General features: G+C 33.9%; 1 protein-coding gene across 3 annotated transcripts in view; it reads left to right on the top strand.

The window, feature by feature from the left end:
• The window catches only part of LOC135831928 (LIM domain transcription factor LMO4-B-like), a 105,864-nt gene that overhangs the window by 60,846 nt on the left and 29,153 nt on the right, over positions 1-15,865 (top strand). For all 3 annotated transcript variants that reach the window (XM_065344793.1, XM_065344795.1, XM_065344796.1), the window contains 2 exons: positions 8,475-8,556; positions 11,678-12,202. In XM_065344793.1, the coding sequence (XP_065200865.1) occupies positions 11,718-12,202 (485 nt within the window). In that variant the 5' untranslated portion in view covers positions 8,475-8,556; positions 11,678-11,717. The remainder of the gene's footprint in view (positions 1-8,474; positions 8,557-11,677; positions 12,203-15,865) is intronic.

The following is a 15,865-nucleotide window of genomic DNA, read 5'->3' on the forward strand; positions in this document are numbered from 1 at the left end:
TAGAACAATGCGGTAAGCAAGACAAATGAATGTTGGTCGGAACTTTTTATTTATTTGTTGTCGCTAAATGTAACACACACACCAGTTTGTAAAGTAACAAAGACGTATTTGACCATAATTTTCACGTTAACACGAAACCCTAAAGGCGAATAAACCCACGGGTCGTCAAACACGGCGGTGAATTTCCACCTTTAGTTGGACGAGTTATCGTTGAAAAGGTAGTATAATTGCGCGTGTCTAATGAAAAAGAAATCTCGGGCTCATTTTCGCGGGCAATTATCACGTAAAGTTGTTAGAAAGAGAGGAAAAAAGAGAGGCAAAACAGTCAATAAGATACAAAAGAAAAGAATCAACGTTTGATTAAAGGTGAAATCAAATTAAAGACGTATCCAGGAATCCGTTCGTTTAATTTTCCATCGACTGGAGGAAAGAAATTACATTTTGTTCTTGTCAAATTGATCCTATTACAAGAAATTGTCTCTGTTCGGGTCCTTTGCTCGTAAGTTTATGTTTTTGTCCATCTTGCTGGTTGTATCGCGAATTAGGTACGAGTATTTTTTCTTCTTCTTGTACCGCATGTACAGGCAACCAGACGACGCGATATTTTTACGATTTCGTATTGTTTGAGCTGTATGGTTGGTACTCGTACTTGTACATTGCAGGTACCTTGTAAATGTAAAGCTTTCGTTGCAACGAGCTGATTGCGTGATAATTATTTTGAACCAGGTTTCCTATTTTTTTCGAATTAGGTCATATTTGAATGAAATAATTAAATGCCCGCGCGTATTATAGTTCCATTGTTATATAATTTATTAATTTTAATTTACTTCCCGAACCCCCAAAAGTAAAGGTATTTTAGATTTATTCCATTTTTATATGCAGTCACACAATGGGGTAGGCAAGAATATTGCAAATTTTCCGACCTATTTACCAATTTTTAAAGTAGGTACATACATATAATTTATTTTCGTGATAGAGTAATTTTATTTACAGCATTATAGCTACATATATGTGCGATCGATTAACGAACTTGTCCACCTCATTTTTTAATAACTAGGTACCCACTACCCATGTATTATAATACTCATTTCGTGCCTTATTGTTTCTTTTTTTTAAGGAGGGGAAACACATTAAAGTAAATTTTGCAAAAAATTTTATGTATTTTCGCTGTTGTGACTAGAATGTACCTATAAAAGTAAGTAAAATTTTGTCGATTACATTGTCAAATACATATTTTTTGAAAACTTTTGACGTATCTGTATAAGAAGATGGACGACTACACGACGGTGACTTTTGTGCTTTAAAATTGTTTGTCACCCCATGTACCTTGAGACATACAACATTTTGTGCCTAAAAACGCTCACAAATACGTGTAAGTAATTCTATCAAGTATTTCATACATATAATTACATTTAAACGTACATAATAATATGTATTTTTGTGTGTTACTTGGTTGGTACAAGAAATTGTTTCTTTCAATGATATAAAGGAACCATAAGAACACTAATGTTTCGTGGTACATGATGACCATGTTGTACCTTGAGACAAATTCATCCCTTGCTTCATTTCCTGGGGGGGGGGGGATAATTTCATTTTGATAATCTGTTTGATACCGCCATTCAAACATAGATAAAAAACCTGATATTTTCGTTTTTCTACTTCTTGATCTGATGAAGTCTGTGATGTTTGGGGCTTAAACAAAAAAGTGTCTCAAGGCACATTACTTCCCCTACGAAAAGAAAATACAGCTGGCCAGTCGGTTTTGTATTTATGTATTTGGAAGTAAAGCGACAGCAGCGAACTCGCTAGAATCAAACACGTGTCGCAAAAACTTAGGCGTGATTTTAGCCCATTCATTTAATTGGTTGTTTCAAAGTGACGTTAATTAAACTTTTACCGCATTCGTTCTTGTCAATTTCAGGGCAGCGAACGTTTCTCGAAAACTAATGATTTTTTGGCGAAAATCAACTCTTAGAAATGAGAACGGCCAAAGTATCCTTTCAATTTTTAAACTCAACTTATCTCAAATCCTGCAGAGCTAACTTGGATGCCAACGATCTCTTTTGGTAGATTACGTTGGATAACGAAACGGTTTTCGGAGATTACGTGGGTGGGGAGGGGGGGGTCTATGCATTTTATATGTATATTAGGTACGTAAACGTATTATTTTATGATGCATCAAGGCTCGAAATTTGAGTTTATCATTTTTGCATTGTTGAATTGATAAGTACGATGAGATAAAAAGTGAAATTGTGAATATCTAGGTATTATGATTAATATCGAGCTGATGTTTGTCTTTTTTTAGTAGAAACTGTTTTTTGGCGTGAAATAAAAAAATGTGAAAATGCCTAAGTACTTCTTCTTTTTAGTGACGTGAAATATAGTTGCATTTATGCGAAAAGTGATCAAAAAAGCGTATCAAGTACATAGGAACTATACTTTGATAGTAAGCAGGTACCCATAGTACCTACTACACAAAGTGCGTAGAAATATCGGGTACCTCAACTACCTACCTATGCGTCGCGTCGTGCAACTTTCTCACTTGCACTTGAGCAGAAAGACGTCATAGTACAAATTCTGTAACCTATCTGGCCAACCCTGGATTAAAATCAATAACACTGCATTTTTTTTCACGTTAAGAATATGCATCTATTTGCCTGCTTGGTCATATTTTGGAAATACTTTTTGATTCGCAAAATTTAATTTTTTACTCATCGTGAAAAAAGTTTTTTTTCTGCAAGTAGGTAATTTAAGGGAAACCTATGATGAATTCTTTTTGTCTCGAGTTGAATTCATCATAAAATATTGCATATTTTGCAGCCGATGCGCCCCTGTACGTGATGGAAATAATCGAAGGGGTAAAAAAAGCATATATAGCTGGGTTTTAGAAATTAGCGGCCACCGTCAACGAAGAAATATCGTCCATACGGAAAAGCTATTGCTTTGCGATCGGTACTCGGTATGCATGCGATATTAGCAACAATATAAGCGCTAGACTTTGAACGAGCAGCAAGGCTAGTAGAATTGTCGGAAGGAATTGAAAACGTACCCTTACCCGCATCATCTCTGCTTTCCTCTCTGACCAAACGCCGTATATACAGTGTATATGTAAGTTTGAACCAAATGGCTGCCCCTTACCATGGTCGGTGGCGCGGTTCGCAATTTCCTCCCCTCTTGCTTTAGGTTCGCGAACCGTTGCCGTTGTTTTATAATATAAGTCCGGCTCAATTTCCAATTTTCTTTTTTCCGGCTCTCGTTTGTATTTTCCATGACCGCGCGCATAAACAGTTCGTCTCTCTTTCGCAATGTCTTTTTATCTTACTCCAACGCCTGCGAATGCTATATACTTTGTACCTTTTCGTTTTTTTTTTATTTTTTTTTCTCCAAAGAGTTTTCCAATAAGCGTACATAAGCATATAGGGTGTTTTGGTCGTTTCGCGTGCGGATGTATGCACACTAACACATATACACTCTATCGTATCTAAATGACGGGAATATATACATAGACGTCCCAAGCTCATACCTTACGATATACGCTTGTGCTTGTACCCGAACGTAAGTCTTCTCTCATTTTTTCGGCACATCAGTGTGTAGGGGTGCTCAGCCTCTTCCTCATCACGTTGCACGCGCAGAGAGGTATAATTATAAAAGTTATAACTAAGCATCAGGTACGGTAGTGGTGCATAGAAATTTTGAGCGAGTAATTTTCAATTGCCATGCTTATTGACGGCGGTGCTTCGTATTCTGACATGAATGTAATGCCATGTTATGTGCATAGAATTGGTAATTGTAAAACTTTTCGCGTTAAAAGTTAGACTGTCTTTTTGTTAGCTTTTCTGATGATGGTTTTTGAAAAAGACCGATTTGTGTAAATGAATTTTTTTTCTTCGCTGTTCTATCAAATATGATTGCTTTATTATTTTATTCATCTGATTTCCGTTGAAATATAATAACTAATAAGTAAGGTACATGAGTGTGAGCTGAAATCATAAGTCAATTGTGAGTGTGCACTACTCGTGTTATGAGTATTTACTACTCGAACGTATGCTCAATTTCCTTCATCTCTTATCTTTACTCTTTAGCTAGCGAGACACGTTGTCTACGCTTTGCGATTGTTATCGATACGTACAGAGTACAGACATATTTTACTTCCGTTTACTAAATGGTAATTCGTCATACTTTTTTCAAGTTTTAAAAATTGATTTTAAATTTGTGCGGGGAAAAAGCTGCAAGGAGATGGTTTGCAGAGACGGTTCGAACTCGATTGGCCTAAGGGAGCTAAAAGCGATAGGTTGTGAAAAGATGAAAAATTCTGGCTGATTTCAGTATTGAAATTTTGTTTGTAATTTGGAAAAAGTTGAAGCAGATGGCGTTACTTACTTATTTTCTCATTTACAGTTACACGGTTAAAAAATTGCTCCGAACTAGGCTGCGCTGCGATGAATATTTTTCAGAAAATACGAAAATAAAATTGGCAAAATTTCAATTGAATTATTTTTGATTATTTTCAAGCTTTTTGAAATCTTCGTAGGAGTTTTTTCATTAGAAAACGTAGATGAGAGTGCTGATTTGTTCTCTTAAAAGCTGATTTTGTTCACTTTTCCTATTTTAAAGAACTAATTGGGAAGACCTCCCTTTCACCACAGCTCATTCCTGCTGATTTGCCTTAGTAGTTAATGCTGCTTCACGAATTCCTTTTTGAAATATTTTGTCTTCACCTCCTCCAAATTATTTTAAAGCTGCATCGATTGTTGACCTCAAATCTCGCCTTCGGAGTAATGAGATTACACCTACAAAAAAATTTACAGCCATTGATTTAAATTGTTTCAGCTTATGGTGAATGAAAGGGCGTGTCAATTTTTTGAAAAATTCCCATTTACCTACTCCAATTGACCTTACCTATACTATACCCTAGTTGATTTTAATTTTATAATTAAATTAATTTTCTTCAATAACTTTTTTTGATTTTGCGTAAATTGAATTGATGACATTTTTTTTTTTTAATGTGAGCATGACTGAAAATCGTTAAAACCAATTTTATCTTATACGATGGTGTATTTTCAAGTATGAGGGAAGAGGTAGAAATATCTCGCCAAATGTCTTACAAGAATTTCGAACAAGTCTTGCAAAATTTGTGCATTTCGATTTGAATTTTATTATTCACATCTCTCTTCTCGCCAAGTGCTTGTAAAAACAGCTACAACGTCCCAAAGTGAAAACATTTTCGAAATACAATGTTTTTATGATTTGAATACCTCGTTCTCCCTCTTCGCCTCAATGATTCTGAGTGGAAAAGATTTGCAAAGTGTGTTTCTGTACTCGATTTCAAATTATTAGAATCTTTATTCGAAAGATTGAAAATCAAAGAATTCGTTTCATTTTTTCCTTATAGTCGATGATGGACGCATTTTTTTAAAGCATTTTTTTCCTTTAAAAACGAAGTGTAAATTTGAGGAACTTGAAACATTTTTCTATATTGTGGTCAAAATAAACTTCGGATTAGATTTAAACTTTTTTACGTTCATTATTACCTATAAAAAAATTTACTAGATTTTTAAAAAAATACCTTTTCTTCTGTGTAATCCAACTTTGAGAATCAGAAGTTATGGTATGGCATCCTTTTCGAATGATTCAGAGGGTAAAAAAATTGAATGAAAAGGTTTTATCTCGAACAAAAAAATGATTGAAATTGTATGCGATGACCACTTGATATTTTTCATTCCATCCGAATATTGTATCCGCTGGTAAGTTATTTTACTTCATTGTTGTTCTTTTTTTCTAAGAATACTATGAATTTTTAAAAAGTGACTTACACTCGCTGGTGATGATAATGCTGGTAAATTAAAAATTATAATTTTCGAATTCTCGAAAAAGTGTGAATGTATAAATTATAGATAACGTTGCTTGAAAATAACACCTATCTATGTATCGATAATCAGATATACTTTGTATGCAAATAATATGTACTCAGTGCGCACATCTATGTAAGTAGGTAATCTGTTTAGGTTGGTACCTATACATGTACCTACGTCTACGTATACATATTATGCATATTGGACGTGGTAATTTTGGGAGTCACTGAATGGACATTTTCTTTTACTCTTTGGGTTGTGCGACTTGATGAAAAAATAATAATGTCAAGTTTTTCTTCTCTTTTTCCCCACATTACTGGTAGTATTTCGTCGGAAAATGGCTCTCCTATGGATATTCAAGACATTCTAGCTTGTCCAGCGTGAGCAGTCAGTCACCTTAGTGTTGCTTTTCAATAATATACCCTTGGCCACTTTGAACGATATGCGAAAACATTTCTACGACGAGAAACCGTTTTACCTTTTAAATTTTTCAACGTATTTCGTCTAGAAAATAACGTGTGCAAGAATCCTTATTGAATATTTTAGACGGAAGAATACTCTGTGCACCGTGTTACGGACAGCGAGAATGGCCTTCTGATGTAATTTTTTTGTAGCTAAAAAATATTATTTCAGAGCGAACCTTTTCGCATATTTCTACCCGGCTACGGAATTTAATAATCAACATTTCGAAAAAAATATCTCGTACTTATTTGTTGATCCAAAATGTGTCAGAAATATGACGACATTAATGTCATTCATCTGCTGAAGAATTTTTACGGAATTTGGAAATTGGTATATTTTTCATCATTCGACAACAACGTAGAAGCTGAAGGGATTTCAAATTTTTGGTTGGAAATGTTACCTTATGAAGAAAAAAATCGTTCGTATGTGATACGAAGTTTTATTCGTTTTTTATTTCTCTTCACTTGACCACGTTAGAAATGCTCGACGAAATATGTATCTCGAAATTGAACGATGTTACCTAAACGTTTCAAAAAAAAAAAAATCGTTGCTGTTTTTTGCCAAAAATTCTGAAATTTTTCATCCAAAAAAAGTACGAATAGGTACTACTTGTTTCATGTATACACAGCTACTACATAGATGGTAGTACCCCAACCTCGTCCAAACTTTGTTGGTGTTGGTAAAAATCAGCATTTCAATATGAATTGATTTTGAGATTTCTCGAATCTAAATTTTAATTTTAAAACATAGTTTGGTCAATTTTCGATTTTTCTCAATTTATTGCGAAAATCATCCAATCTGTCATCACTCAGTCATCAGTGTTTTGTTTTTGAAGTCGATCTCTATAAATTCCAAATTGAAAGCATGTATTCTCGAAATTTTATTCAATTAATCTCGTGATAATCAAAATGTGTAGCATCGTTGGTCGAAATTGATTTCTGTTTACGAGAAAAGGACCCTTCTTGCATACGCGATCTTCGTGTGAAATATATTTCGAGTTGTTTTATATCATCGGCGTCGGTATAGTTGTGTTATTTAGTGAGAAATTTTCTAATTCTGTTTAGTATTCGGGTTTTTGCGCGACTCATTCTGGAGGGAATTTGAGTTGTATATTAGAAATTCGTGATGTGTGTAAATTCTTCAAAATTAGTTTTCAAATTGGTAAATCTAGGCGGTTGAGCAAATTTGTCGTCAAATATAGCCGAGGTTAGGGCGCGGCGAGCCGACGTAATTATGGCTGCTGTAGATTGTTTAAGTTTGGAAATTTTAAGTCCGCTCCATTCATAATTTCAAGCTCATTCGAATGAAACTAGAACCCTAAACTTTTCAAGTTTTGATTAAAAGAACATCGAATATGCAGAACTCGGTCAATTTTAGCCTATGTACTCGTAATACCTATACGTACGTAGATACAGGTATGTGTTTTTATACGTTTCGTGTGTTCCTTTTGGTCTACCTAGTATACCTATCCTATGTACGATTAGTTTGTCTTATCGTCGGTTTATGTACACACATAAAACGTGGTAGGAAAGTACGAAGAAAAATTTATTATGGTAAATATTGATACGACTTTGTTAGCGTGTATTGGTTGAATTAGCCGTACGTCATATATGTATACGAGTGTATGAGAGAACTCGAATCGTGTTCACTTTGTGCACATTTAGTGGGCCTGTAATGTCAATATTACGCTAAACTTTGAGACCCTTGAAAATACCTCAGACTTTTGTTAAAATAATAAAAGAAATTTACATAAAACTGTTTAATCCTACCACTTAGTATTGCTCTTAATTAAATGTGTATTTATTTATTTAAGAGCTTATTGGCCGCTTTTTCCTCGACCCTGCCAGACGGAGAAGAGTTGAAAAAAAGGCATTGCGATCGTTTCGTTTTGTTATCGGTTAATTTATTTTCTCTTGAAAACTTTTATTCTCGCCGAATCCGATTTGAAACCGATTTAAATTTCAAAATAACCAACTGTACTGGAATTTAACATTTATGGAAAAGTTTCTGCGACAAGAATTAAATCGTCGTCATTTACATTATGTAAAATTACCACCCGGAGACTTTTGCGCCCCTATACTATAGTTTTTTCAATTCATTTTTAACGATATACATGATGTCGAATAATGACTGATTTCTTGCTTTTTCTTTTGTTTTCAGACTCGATGCGTTGAACACATCTGCATTTGTAAAACTCTACCGAATTACAAATTAATTATTTGTCCAAAGTGATTTGTTAAAGGTAAGATTTTGTGACTGTAGTTTAATTAATCGATAGTTTCGTAGTAAAATATTCTAGTCGGCCGGATGAAATATTCATCAGACTTTATTAATCTTTTCAAATATTTGGCTTGCTTTTTCCAAAAATCGCGCTTACGGAAACAAAATTTGTAATTTCAAGATGAATGCATGTCATGAAAAATGGATCAGAAGGAGTTGGAGAAGAAGATGAGCGTTAGGATATATTCGTATGCGTATAAAATTCAAGTGTGGTGGAAAGTTACTGCAAATTTGATAACTTGCAAGGTTTTTCGGTAAGAGATGTCCCAGCAAAAGACTACTTTCGCATCATTACCTCCAAAAATCTCCCCATACGTTTTAGTTTCGATTTTTCATGATTAACTCGTTACTTTCTTTTTATGGTTACTGTGTAGTGTGTTTATCTAAAATTGAACAAAATGTATAGGATATCGATGATAACTTATGCAAGTATCAATATTCTGTTTCAAGTTATTTACAATTTGGTACCAAGGATTGAATGAGAGAAGAAAAATGATTTATTTAGGTAGATAACCGTGTTGAATGCTTTTTTTTTTAAACTATCGAGATTTCATCTTTTCTGTTCTCAAGTTTACTTGTTACAGAAGTGAAAAAATTTGATTAAAAGTTGAATGGAATTGTCAGGTGATTTTGAAAAAAAAATTATAATTTCATTTCAATATCTGCTCAATTTTTTCATCTTTTATATTCATACTTAATGATAAAAAACAATTTAACCAATAACTATAAACCTAAAAAAACGTTTTAAGTCCTGATTTCATCAATTTTATTGAAATACTTACCTAATAAAGATAAATAGGATGAAAGTAAATCATTTCTGCAGTCATTAAGTGTGATATATAAATTACGCAAAGTTGTGAATTGAACGATATTGAAAAGCCCTTTAGATCTGATACTTTGTGAGCGTTTGACAGGAAAAAATCGACTTGAAACGGTATAATTTTATCGAAGTAATTAAAATTATTCCCAATAGCGGATCAATTAGTAGCTTGTTTTTTTTCTCGAATTAATGATATACCTGTATTCCACTTTCTTTAATTAATTGACTTCGGGTAGGGTTAGAGGTTGATTGTAAATTAATTGAATTTTAATAGCAGATGTTGTTAATGTGGTGGCAACATTGTAAGGTAATAAACACGTCCAAGTGAGTTTTTAGTACAAATTACCGATTTTTACAAGTTTCATAGAAATGCTTTCGATGATGATTCGAGTAATTTTATTAATTTAATATTTTTTATTGGAAACAGTTATCGTAAATTTTTTGGAGTGTTTTGTGTAATAACCGACTTTCGATTAAGTGGAGTTGGATCTATAGTATATCGTTTCTCCATTGGCGCAAAATATTTCACTTGATGGTAAAATTCAGTAATTTGTTTGATTTTTCGCGGAATTATTGTACTTTTCTTGCTATTATTTTTCAAGTACGTTCCTACCTATTTACCATACGATTGTGAACATAGCACTCTGAAAATGTGAAATCGAAAAATTATTTTTGTTATTTTTTTTCGTGCATTAGCGAATTGTACATCTCACTGTGAACATTAGTTACGCTCTGGTTATAGAACAAAAAAATCCTGTCAAACAAATCTTGTGTGAGCAACATCCTATTTACATTAGAGCTTCAGCATGAAAATGAGGGTGAGCTTGTGTACGACTACGAGCATTTGATGCAATTTTTTTTATTAGGAGAGTTATGTCACTTTTGAATTAACTTATCAAGTTTACGTTTTTATTGCGATAAAAAATTCAGCATCGTTGCTACGGATTATAAATATCATACGGGCAACCCTTTGGTTCTTTTTGATTTGGATTAGACTGCGAAGTATACGTAAATGAGCCGATCACTCTACGTATGTATCCCTTCCAAACGATTCATAGCTTGTAGATACGTCGGTAATTCGTGGAACATATAGAAATTCAATAATTTAGTAGGTGTTTAAAACGAACTCGTATTAACACGTGAACAGTAATTTTGGCATTATTCAGCTAATTATAAATAATGATTGCGTAAAATATGGTGTATATGTTCTCGTATGTAGTCGTATGTGGAGGCTCACAATTATCATTTGGTCAAAAATGTTTATTCTACGAACAAGCGTATAGCGTTAGGTTAGAGTAAGTAGGTAGTTTTATTTTTTCGATTAGCCGAACTGAAAACACCTGATGCTCGATGCAAATGCGTATCGAATTACAAAGAAGTCATGGGTCGTTACTTTATCATTGCGTGGCCATCATCGCCGGCAAAAACATTAATTATGCGTCTGTGTACCAGAATAAATTCTACTTGTTTCACGGCCTAGTATCCGAAGTCATTTTCAGCTCCACCTGTTCAGCTGCAACATATCGGATTCGGATTTGGAAAAAGAAATTGGTTACTCTTGTCGATGATTCTGTGATATGTATCAATGCTTGCCATGTTTTTTACCTTTTGTGCCTTGTGTAAGAACATCGATGAGTAAAATGAGAATGGCTCTTTAATCATCGCAAGCAAACAACTAAAAGTGTAATTTTCGGTTCGATTTGTCGAAAATCTAAAAAATTTACGAGATGAACCACACGTCAAAGTAAATTTTTATTATTCGTCTTTTATTACTTGAACAATAATCGAATGTGCTGTTTGTTTTGTGAATTATCCGTGACTTTTGCTAAATTTTGAGACAGGATATTATAAATTTTCAGCAACAGAGTCGGTTCTTTCGTGTTTCTTCGTGAATATACCGCTGCGAATATAATCGTTGAAAGTACGTAACTTAAATAGTTGTACAAAATTTATGGAAGAGAGTGGCTTCAAAAATCCCCACTCCAGAGCAATAAATTTCATTCCTGGATAGGTCACCTAACGCCAAATTGTTGAACTGGGTTGCCACATTTTTTCAATGGCAATTCATTCTATTCTATGTATATAATACAGATGTACCTATTTGTGAAGTAGAAGCAGACAGGTACCTTCGTTTTATTTTTCGCTGAAAAAAATAAGATGGGAGTGATAGAAAGATGGAGTTGACGATTTGTATCTAATATTCGAAATTGAAATAAGGCTAAAGCTGCAATTTTGACGTAATTTTTTCATCTTTCTGTTCCAGAAAATAATTCAAACTGGCCGCTATCACTGCAAGTGCCGCCATGAACCCTCACTACCATCACACTCCGTATCCGGATCTCAATTCGCCGCATTCCCCGATTTCAGACGGAATGCCCAATAATTATCACGGACACGGAGGCCCTCTAGGAGGACCACCTAACGGCCATATGATGAACTCGCATCACGAGCATTTGCATTCACATCCAGCCTTTACCGGTGGTCCACTTTCGCATCACGGAAATGGTCCAAATTCCTTACAAAATTACCATCACCACCACCATCACCATTTAATTAATCATAATAGCCATAATAATGGAAATAATACCGGTAATAGCAATCAGCCTCATGTGAATATGATTTGTGCGGCTTGTGGACAAACTATTAAAGATCGATGGGTGTACAAAGCAGTGGACAGACATTGGCACCAACAATGTCTGAAATGTGCTTGTTGCAACGCTAATTTAACCGAACAGGGTTCCTGTTTCACCAAAGAGAATATGATCTTATGTAAAACTGATTATCTTAGGTATGTATTTATTTTTCTGCTGTTTTATTTTCATTTTTTAAAAAACCGATGTTTTTAAAATTAAGGTTTTTGAGATACTTAGGTAGATACGTATTATAGCTAGTTGTACGAATGAGAAACTTTACATCTACTTACTCTGTTTATGCAGAGTCTTTAGTTATTTTTATACTCACAATCAGTGGCGAAGCCAACGAAGGCGTAAGAGACCATTGCTACCCTCCCCTCTCTCCCCCAAAAAACAGATAAAAATTTGATTTTTTCACTTCTAGAACCAATTTTTAATTTTACCTTGATTTTCACGAAATTATAATATTAATAGGCATAATTTGACAATTTGTTTAGAATTCTCAAATTTTGACCTTTTTTTAAAACTTAGCTTTCTTTATGTTATTTTGAATTTTCAACGACTGTTTTTGTCAACTTCCTCAAACTTGAAAGTATGATTCTTACTTTCCTTCTTCCTTACCTATTTTCCGTACGATTTTTCAAATATTTAAAAACTAATCAAGTTTATCATCTCATGTAAAAGAAATTTAGACGTAGATCTTCTCATTACTTTTTTTTACGTTCTCGTATCCTAGACTTCGTAACACTTCCCTTGTGATCTTTTGTACTTCAATGGATATAGAATCAATAAAGTTATATTTCCTACTAGTACGCTGTCTGCGACTTGTCGAGTTTAATAACACGATTATGTTAATGTCTGGCGAACAAAAAAAGAAAAAAAAAAAAGAGAAAAGGGAAAAAGCGAAAAGAAAGAAAAGCAAGTTACACAGTCTTGTACGTAGTCAAAAAAAAGTTGTCGACCCTACTTTTTTCTTTTGGAAAGTTGATCTGAATGTTAGAATTCCATTCGTCTAACGTTACGTGTAAAATTATTTAAATTTTCGGAAATTTCTTTTTTGAATACTAAACGTAAAATAAATGCTAGAAGGCAGCGGCGTGTTTGCTTTAAAAATAGGCACCATCGCGAATGAAATGAAAATATGGTGGGAACAAGCTGTATTCATTTTGTACGATATAGTTTTACGTCGTAATTGTCGAGCTTTTGGGCGATTTAAAAAGCGAAAAATTTAAACGTCGGAGTAATCGCGACTGGAGTAGCCTAAGACAATATTTTTAATAATGTTTGCCTAAAGTAGGTTCTGTAGATAAGTAAGGTACCAGGTACACGATGTTAGCGAGCTGTAAAACGAACGTAGGTATTTTAATTTTTTCTCGTAAATTGTAAATTCGTAGCTGGAGTGTTTTTGATTGGAAGTATTATTCAGCCCTGATTGTCCATAAGAAAACTTCATAGAAATGGCAACGAGAAATGAATGGAAGGGAATGTACGATTGTGCAAAACCTCTGTGTAGTATGCGACGAGTTAACGAACACACCTCTCTGGTACTAGTCATCCTACCGCTCGTTTCATCTCTTTTTAGGTTCACTTGATTTTAAATCAAGTTTTCCTTTCAATTTTCCTCCCACCGGCTTCGCATGCACGCGCACCGCCACCACCGCTGCTGTCGCAATCAACGAAAAGTTAACATGTCTACGGTTCTCTCTACCTTTTCTCTCGTTCCCTTCTTCGTCAAGCAATCTTAACAATCCTAATGACTGATGAAGCGCAGGAATTTGGAAACGTATAATGTCTAATGAAGCGTCGGAAACAAACCAGACAATTTGGTCTTCGCCGTTAAGAAAAACACATAGAGCCAGAAATTTTTTCAGAAAAGATTTTTGAATTTTTTTCCCTATCTAATGACGACGTTAGTCTGGATTGCTGCCCTCGTGATTTTTCTTTACCCAAAGATGGTAATCACGACTTTTCCCGATTCCCTCGTATCGTTATAATATCGAATAAACATTTCGCTGCATGAGGTTCTTAAACGGTATTTATGAATTCATTCGTTCACTGAGCCCTTCCCCTGGCCAGCAGGTTCATACCTACCTACTTATTTTTTTAGCAAGGAACATGACGTGACGTCGAAGTTCTAAATTTTGAAAAACCTGATCAACGAATTTTCTATAATATTATATCTACATGAGCGATAGAAAAATTTCAAAAATTACCCTCTCTTCTCCTCTTACGATTTCAATGAAAAAATCTTCATTTTAATTTTTAAAGCCTTTGTTTTATTTAAATAAGGGTACAAGTATCTTAAATTTCAACTGCTTCTTTATCTTTTTGTTTGGTTTGCGTACACGGTTTCAAAAAATAGAGAAAGTCGAACATTCAATTGTAATTCGAAGTACCGTGGTAGTTTGTACCAAATAAAATAAGTAAAAATAGAATTTGAAATAAAAAGAAAGAAAACAAAAAAACTACATAATTTCTTTGTGATGAAATTAACCCACTTGAAGCTTATTTTCTCTGTACTCTATATCAATGCTTACTGATAACGTTTTTCGGTATCGAAGTACGTAAGAAAAATGAGCTTATTATGTACAATTTTTTTACCGTGTAGTAAAAGAAATATTTGAAAACTTTGATAACTTGTAAAAACTGAAAAAAAGAGAGAAGTAAGAAAAACCCCATAACTTTGCTTTTCGTGTGTTGTTGTACAAGTTGAAAAGACTTGCTCTCTCTTTTACAAGATTATGTATCTAATTTTTATTAAACTGGAATATAAAAGACGGTTTTAACCTTTAAACCTCTTATAAAATTTCTTTTTTCATACAAAGCGTATATTGAAAAGGCATCCTTTGACTCCTTTCTAGGAATTGGCATATTATTTAAATACGAGTCACCGAAGAAACCAATTTCGCCATGGTTAAGGGTAGGTTCAAAAGGAATCAAAATTATCAGCGTCCGTCGCAGTTCGTACGAGAAATTTGTTTTATTTTATTTATTTATTTTTTATTATTTTTTTTTCTCTCGGAAAACGGTTACCATCTAAAAGGAAAATTCTTTTTTTCTGTATTTTTGTTTGTTGTTTCGTTATTAAAAAAAAGGGAAAAAGGACTGACCTCTTGTGAAAGCTTTCTTTTAGTGGCACATACGTCAGAAGTATTTTACGTCAAATCTTGTAAGAAATTTGATTTTTAACGACATTTCTACGCTCTACTCGTCGGCCTTTTATACGAAATTGGGCAGCTGTTAAATTAATTTCACGTCGAATTGAGGAAATATGTAAAAAATGTACTACAGACGAATGCGTGGTCTGGTTGGATTTTCGTGTTACTTTTTTTTCGTTTCTATTCGGGATTTTGAGGAAAAATTGCGCGAAATTGTTTCAGTCGTGGAACGATTTCGAGTAGAATACGAATTTTTACGACTCCTTCAATTTTTCAAAGTAGTCCGTTGTGGATTGCGATGAATGATTTTTTAAAAATTGGCCTGATTTTGCATTGTGAGTTATGCTGATTTTTGCCTGTGCCTTTCGAAGTTTATTCGTCTATTTTCAGCTAACCAAGATTCTACAAAAAATCCCAATTATTAGGACCCTAACCAGCAGAAAAGTCCGTATTTCATATACTGAATTTCATTTTTAGATTTTTGACAAATTTTCAGGCGCATTTTTCTCAAAAAAAGATCAAAATTTGATGAAACTGAGATAGAAAGCTGAAAGTAGAATTGTGCCTTGTTTTTGACTCGCCGAATCGATTGGCATTGGTTTTAAGCAATTTTGGTGCATCCATGCAGTCGATTTTTTGGTTTTCAAGTTTTGGTAAAAT

This window comes from Planococcus citri, chromosome 1 (assembly GCF_950023065.1).
Source record: "Planococcus citri chromosome 1, ihPlaCitr1.1, whole genome shotgun sequence".
Classification (NCBI taxonomy): domain Eukaryota; kingdom Metazoa; phylum Arthropoda; class Insecta; order Hemiptera; family Pseudococcidae; genus Planococcus; species Planococcus citri.